General features: G+C 45.2%; 1 protein-coding gene across 1 annotated transcript in view; it reads left to right on the top strand.

Moving 5' to 3' along the window:
- The window catches only part of sptbn5 (spectrin, beta, non-erythrocytic 5), a 46,422-nt gene extending 33,114 nt beyond the window's left edge, over positions 1-13,308 (top strand). Inside the window, exons 57-79 of the mRNA XM_056393828.1 lie at positions 100-246; positions 780-917; positions 1,029-1,196; positions 1,318-1,406; positions 1,827-2,013; positions 2,373-2,441; positions 2,546-2,689; positions 3,216-3,412; positions 3,526-3,730; positions 4,165-4,344; positions 4,439-4,594; positions 4,673-4,890; positions 5,399-5,588; positions 5,682-5,858; positions 6,038-6,145; positions 6,223-7,172; positions 7,318-7,324; positions 7,466-7,534; positions 7,981-8,064; positions 8,653-8,744; positions 8,940-9,056; positions 11,103-11,299; positions 11,384-13,308. Coding sequence (XP_056249803.1) covers positions 100-246; positions 780-917; positions 1,029-1,196; positions 1,318-1,406; positions 1,827-2,013; positions 2,373-2,441; positions 2,546-2,689; positions 3,216-3,412; positions 3,526-3,730; positions 4,165-4,344; positions 4,439-4,594; positions 4,673-4,890; positions 5,399-5,588; positions 5,682-5,858; positions 6,038-6,145; positions 6,223-7,172; positions 7,318-7,324; positions 7,466-7,534; positions 7,981-8,064; positions 8,653-8,744; positions 8,940-9,056; positions 11,103-11,299; positions 11,384-11,541 — 4,047 coding nt within the window. The 3' untranslated portion in view covers positions 11,542-13,308. The remainder of the gene's footprint in view (positions 1-99; positions 247-779; positions 918-1,028; positions 1,197-1,317; positions 1,407-1,826; positions 2,014-2,372; positions 2,442-2,545; positions 2,690-3,215; positions 3,413-3,525; positions 3,731-4,164; positions 4,345-4,438; positions 4,595-4,672; positions 4,891-5,398; positions 5,589-5,681; positions 5,859-6,037; positions 6,146-6,222; positions 7,173-7,317; positions 7,325-7,465; positions 7,535-7,980; positions 8,065-8,652; positions 8,745-8,939; positions 9,057-11,102; positions 11,300-11,383) is intronic.
- Positions 13,309-13,576: the final 268 nt, after the last annotated feature.

Here is a 13,576-nt window from a genome sequence, read left to right as displayed (position 1 = left end):
TTATAGCTGCTGCTAATTCTCAACTCCTTTCTCTCGTTGGGCTTTTACATCCTTGTTGTATGAAATGTGTGTGTGCGCGTGCGTGCGTGTACATTCCAGGTGTGTGTGTGGCTGAATGAGCGTAACGCCGTGGCGTTGGATGAGAGCTGGAGGGAACCAACCAACCTTCAGGCCAAACTGCTGAAACATCAGAGCTTCGAGGCCGAGGTCCTCGCCAACCGCTACAGACTGGACAACCTCACCAAGGTGTGTGTGTGTGTGTGTGTGTGTGTGTGTGTGTGTGTGTGTGTGTGTGTGTGTGTGTGTGTGTGATTTCTGTATTAGATCAGCTGCACACACACATGCAGTTTGTTGACACATACATATGTAAATGAACGTTAGTGAAGAAGAAGAGAGGAGGAAGATGACGACAGATGGATCCGTGTTAGTTTAGTTTTATTTTCTTACTTTTTAAAAACACTGTCACTGATTTTACATCAACATTCTCTCAACAAACAAACAAACAAACAACAAACAAACAAACAGACAAACAAACAAACAGACAAACAAACATCACTGTTCACACTGAAAGTTGAGACTCAAAAAATTAAGAAACACAATAAAAACTTTTAATAAATCATTTAGTGTTTGTAAGATGTGTTTGACCTGATCTGTGTGTGTGTGTGTGTGTGTGTGTGTGTGTGTGTGTGTGTGTGTGTGTGTGTGTGTGTGTGTGTGTGTGTGTGTGTGTGTACGTGTGTGTGTGTGTGTGTGTGTGTGTGTGTGTGTGTGTGTTGCAGGAAGGGGAGAAGCTGCTGTCACAGTCTCGTTCAGCTGATGTGAAGGTCGGACCTCGACTCAGAGAGCTGACAGACAGCTGGGACACTCTGATCCACAACTGTAAGGAGAAGAAGAGCAGACTGCAAGAGGCCTACCAGGTACACACACACACACACACACACACACACACACACACACACACTTCCTGAAGCCTGTATGTGTCACGTTCATCAGTAGATAATTGTCTGTGTCTGTCTTTGTGTTTGTAGGCGCTGCAGTTCCAGCGTTCATTGGACGACATGGAGCAGTGGGTGGGCTCAGTGGAGAGGGAGGTGGCCAATGAGGACTGTGGAAGTGACCTGCCGTCCGTCAACAGGCTGCTGAAGGCTCTCCAGGGGCTGGAGGAGGAAGTGGACGGACTCCGGGGCAGAATCCAGGTCCAGAACCTCGACTTCTTGAATTTCGCTGACGACAATTTCCCAGTAGTTTTTGCCATGTATTTGTATCTTTCCAAAGCGTTACTGTTGTATATTTGACCTTTGTTTTTTAATCCGTCAGGACCTGATGGACACGGCGAAGTCCTTCCACTCGCAGGGAAACTTCCTGGCCGAGGAGATCCAGACCAGAGTGGCACACACCATCAGCAGGTCTGACAACAGTGAATGTTCATTCAAAGTTCATTTATCCAGAGAGAGAGAGAGAGAACGGATGATAATAGATCTTATCTTTCAGGTCAGAAATATAAAACAAAAGGAAAAGAAAATGATATTTTCTACTTGTGCCATTAGAAAATATCGCACGAACCATATAAAGCTAAAATAATAAAATTACTGATGGAAAAACACTAAATATATGATTTACAGTCAGTTTAATGTTGGTAGAATTGAATCAGCCACATGTTGTTGTGTGTTACATGTTAAAAATTAAATGTATATAAAATTATTAATATGAAAATGATCCATTCGTCCATTAATAATTGTCGTACAGGTACTGATCTCTCATACTGCTGCAGTACCTGGTTCTCAGAGGTGTTAACACCAGGTGTGTGTGCACGTCTTCTCTGTCAGGTACAACAGTCTGTCGGAGCCCCTGCAGAGGCGCAGGGAAACCCTGGAGGCCTGGCAGGTTCTGTTCCAGTTCTACAGAGACCTGGAGGAGGAGGTGGCCTGGCTGAGCGACAGACTGCCCTCCGTCACTGCCAGAGACCTGGGGAGTTCCCTGAGCAGCAGCCAGCAGCTGCTCCACAAGCACCAGGTGACCGCTGGTTCGAAATGTTCTTCTAAATGTTCTATATCAGTTTCTAAAGGTTCCTCTTTCTTACATCTTGTCGTATGAAACTTGCTTCATAAACCACGTATCGTTGTTATCACCATCATTACTTTTATTTTTATTACCGTGGTTTTGAGGCTTTAGCAGGTGGAGAATGGACACGGTCGAGTTAGACATGAATACTTAAAGATCGTCTGCATACAGGGAAACTTTAAAATCTTACTTTCCCATTGTGATGCCAGTGAAGCTCGAGGAGACCAGGGGAAATAGAAAAGGTGACGTTTGGGGGAGATTCTGTTCTGTTCATCTCAGGAAATGTTTAAAAGATAATGTTTTTTATTCAGGCTGTGACGCAGGAGATCTCGAGCCGCGCTCCTCTGGTCCAGGCAGTGCAGGAGGCGGGACGTAGCTTGGTGAGGAACCAATCACGCTTTTCTAAAACTCTCTGTATCGTAATGTAGGTGTGTTTTTATAATGTCAAAAAACACTCATGACCACGTTGTGTCGACCCTCTCAGGTCAGAGGTCGTCACTTCGCGTCTCACGATATTCGGGAGCGTCTGGAGGAGCTGAAGAGTCTCCACGAGGAGCTGATGATGGAGGCGGAGAGGAAGGGGAAACTCCTGCAGGAGGCGCTCAGCATCCACACTTTCCTCTCCGAGGTAATAATCAGTCTCTAACAGTGTTGGAGCTTCAGTGAAGAAGAAACTGGAGGTTTGGAGAACAATGTGTGAATGTGGTTGGTGTTATATTTTATATTTTATTTTACTATATGTTTTTATATTTTAATGATTTACATCTTTATTTGTTTTAACTTATGCTGCCAAGAGGATTGCTGCATAACTTAATTTCGTTGTGTTCTTAATGAATAACAGTAAAATATCTGTCTGTCTCAGCTTTAGTAGATCAGGCGTGTTTTCCTGACAAGTCTTAATTTTATTTAATCAAACCTGAATCCAGTAACTGAATCCTGAATCCTCTCCGATCCTTCACTGACCCTCGTTACGTTTGTCTTTCTTCGTTTGATTAAAGTTATAAATAAAGATTGATCTCAGATCTGTGATCAGCTGTTGTTGGTACTGCAGTTTTTAGTCGCAGCTACTAAATTAATCAACAATCAATTAACGTTAATGAAGCTAATTAATGTACAGGATTAAAGGAGCTGTTAATACGTTTGTGTGTGTGGAGGTGTTGGAGCTGGAGCTGTGGTTGGAGGAGCAGCGGGTGGGTCTGGAGTCTCGGGACTGTGGGAGGAGCGAGGAGGCGACGGAGGCGCTGCTCCGGAGGCTGGACTCTGTGGACGTGGAGCTGGAGAACCAGAGGAGGACGGTGGAGAGGCTGCAGGAGAGCGGAGCGTCGCTGCAGCACCTGGGACATCCCAACAGGTGAACTGCTGTGACTCATTCATTTAGATTTTTATTTTCAAAATAAAGCTGGAAGTATTCAGTGTTTTATTTTGAAAATAAAACAGCAGAGTTTGTGTTTCTGTCCGTCTCAGCCACCTGGTCAGTGATTCCCTCCCAGCCGTCCTCCAGCGCTTCGAGACTCTCCTCAGACTCTCTGCCGCTCGCCACGTCGTCCTGGAAGACCAGCTGCGTCTCTACGTGTTTGAGCGAGAGGCCAAAGAACTACAAACATGGCTGACCTCCAAGAAGACAGTGGCAGAGTCCGAGGACTGCGGACAAGACCTGGAGGACGTAGAGGTGAGCCACAGATGAACGAGATGAAACTAAGTACTGTAACGTGGGGTCGGGTTCTTCTCGCCGTCTCAAAGTCGAGGTTTAAATCTAAAGGTGACCGTGTTTTCACGACCTGCTGGAGGACACGAGGCAGAATCTGTGACTCGCTTTCACGTGATGTCGACTCCTTATCGTCCTCTTTTTGCTTTTTAACTCTCTAATTGTTTTTATTATATTGAAGCGTATTGTCTCTCTTTAATTTCTCCTCATCCACCTGTCTGCTGTTATAATGTCCTGAGCCTCTTACCTGTTATTGCTTTTTCTGTTTTTAAAGATGCGATATAAATAAAGTTCTCAGCTGCTTTCACCTCAGCTGAGACAGAAATCAGAATTTAAGATATTAAATCTCCCTCCCCCTCCCCCCTGTGACTCCTCACTTCTCTTCCCTCCGTCTGCAGGTTCTTCAGAAGAAGCTGGAGGTTCTGGTGTCGGAGGTGTCCGGTTTGGGGCGGAGCAGGCTGACGTCGGTGCAGCAGCTCGGCCGAGGGCTGCAGCAGGACGGTCAGGCCCGGAGGAGAGACGACGCTCTCAGCAGGCTGTGGGACGACCTGGACAGCAGCATCAGGACCAGAGAACAGGTGCAGCGCCGTCACAGGTGTGACACACACACACGCTCGGCTGTGAGGAGGACGGAGGTGGTGATGGTTTTGTTCTGTCCCCCGTGTCCGACAGAGTCTGCAGTCAGCGAGGGAGATTCATCAGTTTAATCACGACGTGGACGAGCTGAGGGGCTGGATGGCTGAGAAGGAGGCTGTGCTGGACTCAGAGGACCAGGACCACGACCTGCAGTCCATCCAGACTCTGCTCAGACAGCACCAGGCTCTAGAGGTAGGAAGCCACCAGCAGGGTTCACAGGTGGGAAGGTGTAGGATCAACTCCCACTAACCTGTCATTGTCTCCCGTTAGAGAGACCTGGCGCTGATCTCTGAGGAGGTGACCCGGAGCAGAGAGGAGGGCCGGGCTCTGAGCAGACGGCAGCCTCAGTCCAGATCCTCTGTGACTCAGAGGCTGAAGGAGCTGGAGACCTGCTGGACCAGCATCCAGGACAAGGCCTCGCAGCGCTGCGCCAGGCTGGGCCAGGCGGAAGACGTGCAGAGATACTTATCTCACTGGACTGAACTCATGTAGGTTCTCATCACATCCTCACATCTCACTCAGACCAGCGACTGGCTGACTGTTTTCTGAGTGATCCAATAAAAATACAGCAGATTTCAGGTGAAAACACTCAGAGAAACCAAATCCTGCAAGGTTTGGATGGTGGGTCCAGGTGGGCGGGGCTTGGTGACTGCTTTGTTGTGACATCACAAAGTTCCAGAAGTCCTGACGGCTGGTTTTAAGGCTCAGTTTCTGAATACAGGCTGTGTGCATTTCTCTGTGGACTGAGGCTTTGATACTTTCACAGTATTAATATAGAAGCTAGAGCTGATCTATAATCACACTACACATGGACACACACCTTTACACTGGAGGAGATTTAATCTATCAGTTTCATCAAGGATTTTCTCTTTCAAATGTAAGAAAATGTTATAAATGTTATAATTTGCCAGAGTTCAGTGTGATGTCTTCAGATGTCTGACTGAATTCAATGATCAGATGCAGTGCGAGTTCTGTGACGTCTATGTCGTGTCGCAGGGCGTTGCAGAAGGAGATGCTGTCTCTGGTGCGAGTGGAGGCGCAGAGCGTGGAGGGCGGCGACCTGGAGCAGCTCCTTAAGAAGCATGAGGAGTACCGCGTCCAGATTGACAGGCAGCTCAGCAAATCACAGGCCGTGAAAGACGAAGGGAGGCGACTGATCGAGGAGAGAAACTTCATGTACCAGGAGGTGACGGAGCCGAGACAGACACACAATAAAATCAAAGCAGGTGGAAGCGTCTGCTCAGAACTTGTTACCTGACATTTCTCCTCGTGCTCCCAGGTGGAGGAGCGTGTCTGTGAGCTGGAGGAGCTGGAGGTGCGGGTGGAGAGGGTGTGGGAGGAAACCAGGCTGCTGTACGAGGAGGAGCTGGAGATCTTGCTCCTGCAGAGGGAGCTGGAGCAGGCAGAGCGCTGGCTGAGCTCCTATGAAAACACTCTGACGGCCGAGGACTACGGGGTGGGTCCACGACCACGAGCGCTCGCTGACGCCGCTTAAACAGTTTGAACTACATTTGAATATTTCTTTTCTCTTCTACTTTATTTTTCTACTTCATTTGACTGAAGAAGCATCTGGAACTCAGGACCGAGGTGATGTTTAACCTGAATACATGTGTTCTGTGTTTGTGGCCCCTCCAGGACTCTGTGTCTGATGTCATGGAGCTCCTGAAGAGGCAGGAGGACTTGGAGGCCATGATCCAGGCCCAGAGCGACCGCTTCATCGCACTACAGAAGAAGAAAACACAGGTTGGTCAGTCACACCTGGTGAATAATGGAGGTGGGTTCGTGGACTGTCAGACATCATGTTTTCTTTGTTTCCCCAGAGGGAGAAGAGACTCGGTCTTCACGGAGACGAGGACCTTCAGGACAGGAGACCTCCGGCCAGAGTCTCCTCCCTGAGGAGTAAACCGTCCGATCCAAAGACCCCGCGGGTCTCCTCCTCTAGAGACGCCGTCCGGCGAGTCGGCAACGGCTTGCAGACGGAGAGACCAATCAGACCATCCATGCGAGACAGGAAAACAGACAGACTCAGCTTCTCTGTCAGTCCTCCTCCGAGCCCGTCTCTGCAGCCTGAACCAGATTCTCCGAGACGAGTTAGTGTCAACAAAAAGGCAGAAGAAGAATCGGCTCACGGTCCTCCTGCTAGTCCGACTGTGAAGCCCCAGAGAAGTCCAACCAGAGACTCAAACTTTAATCCTGACGCTCCTCTCAGAGCGCCAAACAACGACTCCTCTCCAAAACGTCCTCAATCACCTCCACCCTCCTCCCCCAAACCTTCCCCACCCCCTCAAACCTCCTCCTCCTCCTCTAAAGGGCCTCCTGAGGAAGACCGTCGCCCCAGATCCAAACCTCCTCTGGCTCCAAAGCCTAGAATCTCCTCCGCAGAGCAGACGTTCGGACGCCGCTCTGAGCCTCCGAACCAATCAGAGAAGCCGGCTACACCACCTGACTCACCTCCACTGGTCAGGCGGCTCGTCGCTCCCACCGAACCGCCACCTCCACCTGCCGCAGAGCGACGGACTCCCCCTGAATCGCCAACGCCTTCGATGAGAAAACGACTCAACGACCTGGAATCGCAGCCTGATGTTCCCGATTCTGCAGCTCCGCCTACCGACAAACAGGTTACACCACCTGACTCCCCGACTGCCGAACCAATCACAGTGGAGGATTCTGACTCACCTGACCTCGATCCTCCAACAAAGGAGCAACCTGCGTCTCCTGCGCAGAGACCGAAGCAGTTAGAAGATCTACCGAGGAGGAGAACACAGCTGAGGTGATAATCTATCCAATCAAAATCATTAGCAGCCACACGCTTTAGACCGAAGCTGAAACGATTGATTAAGAAAATTCATTGGAATTGGAATGACTTATTGATAACTCGTTAAGTCATTTTTATGCCTCTGCCTTTTATAGACCAGAATAAATGTATTAATTAAGGAAAATTTAAAAGATTAATCAATAATGAAAATAAACGCAGCTCTACCTCAGACATATTTAGAAAATGACTGTCACGTGTTGAAAACTGGATGATTGGCAGCCGCTCTGTCGTTCCTGTTGTGTTGTCAGGTGACGGCGGAGCAGCCAATCAGAATGGAGGGGACGCTGGAGATCAAGCTGAAACAAGCAGGAAGCAAGGTGAGAAACGTCCAGTCATCAGAGCAAAAGATCAACCGCCGTGTTAGAAAATAACAGGTTCCATTATTCAAGGGTCAAAGCTACAAGCAGGAGAGGAGCAATTAACTACAACTCCCAAGATGCATTTTGGCAACAAAAAAAAAACAAAAAAACATCCAGCTTAAAATTTGATTGACGATGTTGAGAAAACTGAAAACACGTTTTGAATTTGCTACCACTCTGACCACGTCTCTGTGTAGCAGTGGCAGCCGAGGCTCATGGGTATTGTAGTCAAATGACGAACAAAACATTATTTCTCATTGAAATGATGGTGGACACACTGTAAAAACTATAAGGTTGTTACATTATCAGAAGAGTTTCTTTGCTCAGTAACATTAAAAAATGAAAAATAAAATGAGACGTGGAAACGGCAACAACATTATAACTGTGAGCGTCTGCTGCTGCAGGGTCTGGAGCACTGGGAGGAAGTGTTTGCTGTTCTGCAGGGAGAGACGCTCGGCCTGTTTAAAGACCGAGCAGCTGCTGCACAGGTATGATAAAAAAACACTTCACTCACACTGAAAACATCCGACTTAATGACAGGAAACATCACAGAGGCTCGTTTACTGACACTCAGATCAACTGGAGGTCAAATTAAACATAATATACATAATTGGTACATAATATAATAATGTATACTATATTATTATAACATAAATGATTTAGATTAATGTCCATTATACTTTCTCTTTCACCCTCTCACAAAAAACACATACCTCACAGATGGATACGACTACATCACATATAAACCTCGAAAAATAAACACACACACACACACACACACACACACACACACACACACACACACACCATAGACACATACCATACACATCATATTCTTTTCTTTCTATTTCCTTCATGTCACACCTGTTTTTTTTTATGCAAAGTCACAAAAAAATAAAATGTAATTTGTCTGCTTGAAAAAAATCAGAGTTTAATAGATTATTCGATATATAGGTTAGTAAGTTGTTTAAAGAATTCATCAAACATGCATTTAAATGAAGTTTTATTTGAGAAATGATCAAACTGTAATAATGTCAGTAATGAAACACTCGACTGTGTGTGCTGTGCTTCCACAGAGAACCTCTAGGTGGCCTCCTATCAACATGGCCGGAGCAGTTTGCAGGGAGAACTCCTTCTACAGGAGGAAGGAGAACACGTTCAAACTGATGTAAGTGAGCAAACAAACCCCTGCACTTGCTTTAATCACCTTCTGCATGGTTTTTAAAAGTCTTAGATTTAACCTGGTGAACCTGCAGAAACTCCTCTAGACTGCTCAGTTCAAAAGGTTTGTAAAGAGTCTGTGTGTCACGGTTCTGTGAATGAATACACAGTATTTCCTCTGTGTGCTGTATGTCTGTGTCAGACTGGAGGATGGCAGTCAGTACCTGTTCGCAGCGTCCAGCAGAGAGCTGCAGCAGCTCTGGGTGAAGAAGCTCCAGAACTGTCCCGGATCTGCCAGCAGCGACTCTGACGACTCAGGGTGAACACACACACACACACACACACACACACACACACACACACACACACACACACACACACAGCTGACTTCTCACCTTCACTCTAAAACTGAGTCATAACACTGATCCCTGTGAAGAAGAAGCAAACTGTCCTCTCTCTGCATCATCCACAGAAAATCATAATTTATTTATTTTTGGCTCATTCATGGAACCTATATTTGAATTAAATTAAATACGAGTCACGTACACTTTAAATATCGCTGAACAATTCGCTCAACGTCCTGGAAGTTATTACATGTGATGTGCTTCTTTAATTCTGAACCACAACTTTAGGATCTTCATTTCTGTCGACTTTTGTCCAACCAAGTTGCTGCATCGACTGCACACAGGAAGTTGAATTTTTGTGGTTTGATGCGTTATAAACATGGATGTTCAATGTTTTCGTCACCTACAGATACTTGAATCTAAAATTAGATTTATAGAATTGAAGTATTCTTTTATTCTACCTGCAGAAAATGTCAGAACAAACAGCAACACGGAAACATTTTCTAAATAAAATGCAGTGTAAAACTTGATTATTTAAACCAGGGAACATCTGATTAAACTATCAGAGACCAAAGCTAATGGAGCGTTCAGTACCTGACCGTCTTCACGCCTGGTGCTGCGACAAGATTCAGTCAGTTTGGGGTCAAACAGGACGTCTGTCGCTCAGAAGTGTTTGATGGAGTTTCAGGCCGAAGTGGTTTCCTTCAAACAGCGTAAGGTAATTTGACTTTGACTTTCACATCTACCTGTTCACACTGTGCACTGTGGGAACACCGGGCACCACTCAGGTGGGTGAGAGGCTAAAGAAATGAAACTCCCTGCCAGCAGGATTGTTCTTTAATGAGATACTTTGACAAGGTGTATTACATTAAGGGGGCACACAGTGGTGGCACTGGACGCAGCCACCGGTCCTTTCAGCTGCCACACATTACATCTGCTTTAGTTTGCGGCACGGGGAAGGAATATACCGCACTGCAGAGGCAACGTGACGACAGAAGTCATACAATACGTCCATGAAATGATTTCTGGGGGGGAGATATATTTATTTAACAGGTGTAGAAATAGAAGTGTAGAAAAGGAATCGTGGTTTTAGCAGCAGTTAGCCACCGTGCTATTTGTTGACCAACAACTGCTGGGAACAAGATGCAGGACTTAAATCAAAAATACTCGCAGCTGCTGGATCATGGATTCATTTGATTTTGACAGAGCTAGGCTAACAGTTTCCTCCTGCTTCAAGTCTTTGTGCTAAGCTAGGCTAGCTGGGTCGGGTCCTGGACACACAACAAACTCAAACTGAGATGAACTAACTTTTGACTTGGTTTAGCAACTGAAGCTTGTTTGAGAATCAGTTAGAACAGTCTGAGAACAATTTACACACAATAGATGCACCAAAATAATGTTAGCATAGCATAATCAGCCCCATTGTTGGTAACAGGGTTAACATTTGTAAAATTTCCACCTGGATTAAAGAGTTTGATGTGATTATTGTAGCAAACAAAGAGTCAGTTAGCCGCCTTTTTTCCTATTAATTGCATGTATGGTGACGGTAGACAAGCTAGAGAACTAGCTAGATTTGGTTCTTAGCTAACAAATATTAGCTTGTTACCAACTGAAGTCTGCTAGCTAATGTTAGCATGACGTGAATCCTTTTTTGAGAATGGCGTGTCGAGTTTTATTTGATTATTCTGTGTGAAAATTAGTAGGTTTCTCATAGATTGTTACATTTCTATTGATTTTTAACAGAGCTAGCAGTTGTTTGTTTGTTAGCTACCATGCCAGCTAGGTTACATTAATTCTCTAGCTGGAAAAAATTAGCTTATTAGGAGCCGAAGTCTGGGGGTTGATGTTAGGGAAGCACTTAAAATAGCTTTGAACAGAATACAAATTTTACCCTGTCGGTGACTAAAGTTAGCATTAGTATTTTTTCCTAATTAAATTTAATTGTAGATAATGACGTAGCTGTCATGCATGTTTTAAGTACATCCAGATGAAGTCCTCTGACGTTTGTTGTCATTGTTCAGGAGAGCGTCATCCGTCAACCTGAGTTTGGAGAAGTTGGCCGAGGCTCCGGATGATTCGGCCTCGTCCAAACCTCTGGACAGGAGAGCTGAGAGCCTGGAGAGGCAGTCATCCGGCGAGGGCCAACCTCCTCCCAAACCCCCCCACACTTACTACAACAAACACCGCTACCCAAACGGAGGGGAGGTCCCGACCACAGGTGAGAAAACACAGCACATGACCGATTGTTAGTAATTCAGTCTGAGCGGATATTTGGCCTCATTATTTATTCGTCGCACGGCAGGTTCACAGAGCCACCGAAACCAGCCTCCTTCAGTCCCTCCTCCTGCACCCCCTGACAGTCAGGACACCCCCACTGTGACCCCCCAGGTAACGGATGACAGCATGAACAAAGACAAGTCGAGACGGGGCGTCTTCAGGAAGTTTTTCACTAAGAAATAGAGATCTGACGTCTGACGTCTCTCACTCTGGGGAATCCAAATGGAGCAGGTGATAAATCTCTTGATCACCTTTAACTCACTCCTGTTTTCTTTTTTTAAACAATAAACGACAAGGTGTTTTCACTTAAGGTACTAAACATAACTTCCAGACGTGGAAAAAAAGCCTTATCAAGAGCCAAGGAAAAATAATTCAACGTTTTAATTTCAAGTGCTTTTATGAAACAATCTCACAAAGTGCTTTACACAAAATAAAGTAGAAATAAAGAAACTGTATCGACGCCTCAAACAAATGGACCAGAACTACTGAGAAAATAAGTGACAGAAGGGAACAAAGACTACAAAGATGGCTTCCCGCCAAAAACCTGTAAAATTTGTTCAAAGAAAAAAAAAAATCAAATTTTACCCCGAGGTCCAGATTTTCACTTTTTCAACTTGTCTTTATTAGATGTGGCGTTGTGTGAAGTTCCCATGAATACCCAGAGCGTTCGCTGCAGTAGATCCAGATCAGCACAGTGTAGCACCGCAGCAGGAGCATCGCTACGCTAGCAGAGTGATGCGTTGCTGTGGGCGGGGCCAGCAGGATAAAAAACAGATTTAGAAACTTTTAAAAACTCCCACTGAAACAATCCAGTATCAGTTTAAATGAAGCTTTGTGTAGAACATTTTCAGCTCTTTATCTTCCTGTCAAAACGGCGCTTTCCTTCGGGTACTACCAAAGTACGCACAAACGCACCTACAGCGCAGCCGCAGGTCAGCTGAGTGAATCAGGAAGAGCTAAACTCCGCTTTGTTAAACCACTGAAAATATTCTACATGACGCTTCATTTAAACGGATGTTGGATTGTTTCAGTGGGCGTCTTTTAAAAGTGCCTAACACAGGTTTTTTCAGCCCGATCCCTCTGCTAGCGCACCGGTCGTCCTGCTGCTCCTCGACACTGACTCTACTGCAGGTAACGCACTGACTGTACGTGACAACTCCACAGGAAATAACCTGAACTATCCCTTTGAGGAAAAACAAAACCACTGTGAGAGAAAGTTTATCTGAAGTCGAGGTTGTTGTCCGGCAGACAGGTGAACTCCTGGTCACGTCTCTGATGATGTTTTCTCCACCTCTGCTGAGAATCTGATCTAAAACCGTTTGAAGTGACTTCATGTGAAGAGTTTTGGTCTCTACCTTGTTGAGAAGTGACACCCGCTCATAGACGAGAGATTGACGGCAATTCAAACAGATTTTCCACATTTAGGAGCTGAAAAGGTTTTTTTTTTTTTCGATAGAGATGACGCTCCGTGTTTCTCTGATTTTTAAAAGATGAACTTTGGTTAATGATTCAGTGTTTTTTTTTTCTTCATTTATTTATTAATGAGCAACAAATCCAAACATCTTCAGACTCATCCTCTCCTCCATTCAATCGGATCAATAAGTGAATCATTAGAAATAATGAGTCAGATTAAGACTTGTGACAGAAATCAGGAGTTCATACACTTATTCAGTTTCCAGAGAAATTAAAGTCAATTGAAGTGTTTGAGTGAGAGTCATTCAGACAAACTGACTCCAGTTTATGAATCATAAACATCATCAATATTCTGACGTAACTTCAGCGTTTATCTGCGGCTGTTTCTGCAGATCAGATCAGGACGATGTTATCTATAGTCTCGTTTATTTTATTGATTACTGCTGATTACTGAATGTATTTTACAGTGTAGCAGGTTGTGGTAAATATTAATTATTAATTTGAACTGCACTGAATGTTTTAATAAACTCTTTCCACGCTTCATCATCATCATCCTCGTCCTCTGTCGTTGTGTGAGTTCTTCCTCTCAACGTATTGATCTATTCATCCAGTTTGTAGCCGTCTAGAATTTTCTTTTTCCCGTCAGTGATGCTGAGTTCAGAGGTCAACTGTCTGAGCTGGAGAGTCACTGCAGATATGATCATCTAATATTTAGATTAAATCAACAATTGATTTTCTTCTGAGACTTTGTCCAGTTGAGTTTGTTCTACGTCTCGCCTGCACCGCTTGAATCTGTTGCCAGAGT

The sequence above is a fragment of the Seriola aureovittata genome, chromosome 13 (genome assembly GCF_021018895.1).
Source record: "Seriola aureovittata isolate HTS-2021-v1 ecotype China chromosome 13, ASM2101889v1, whole genome shotgun sequence".
In the NCBI taxonomy this organism is placed as follows: domain Eukaryota; kingdom Metazoa; phylum Chordata; class Actinopteri; order Carangiformes; family Carangidae; genus Seriola; species Seriola aureovittata.
This window is presented reverse-complemented; position numbering and strand designations above follow the sequence as displayed.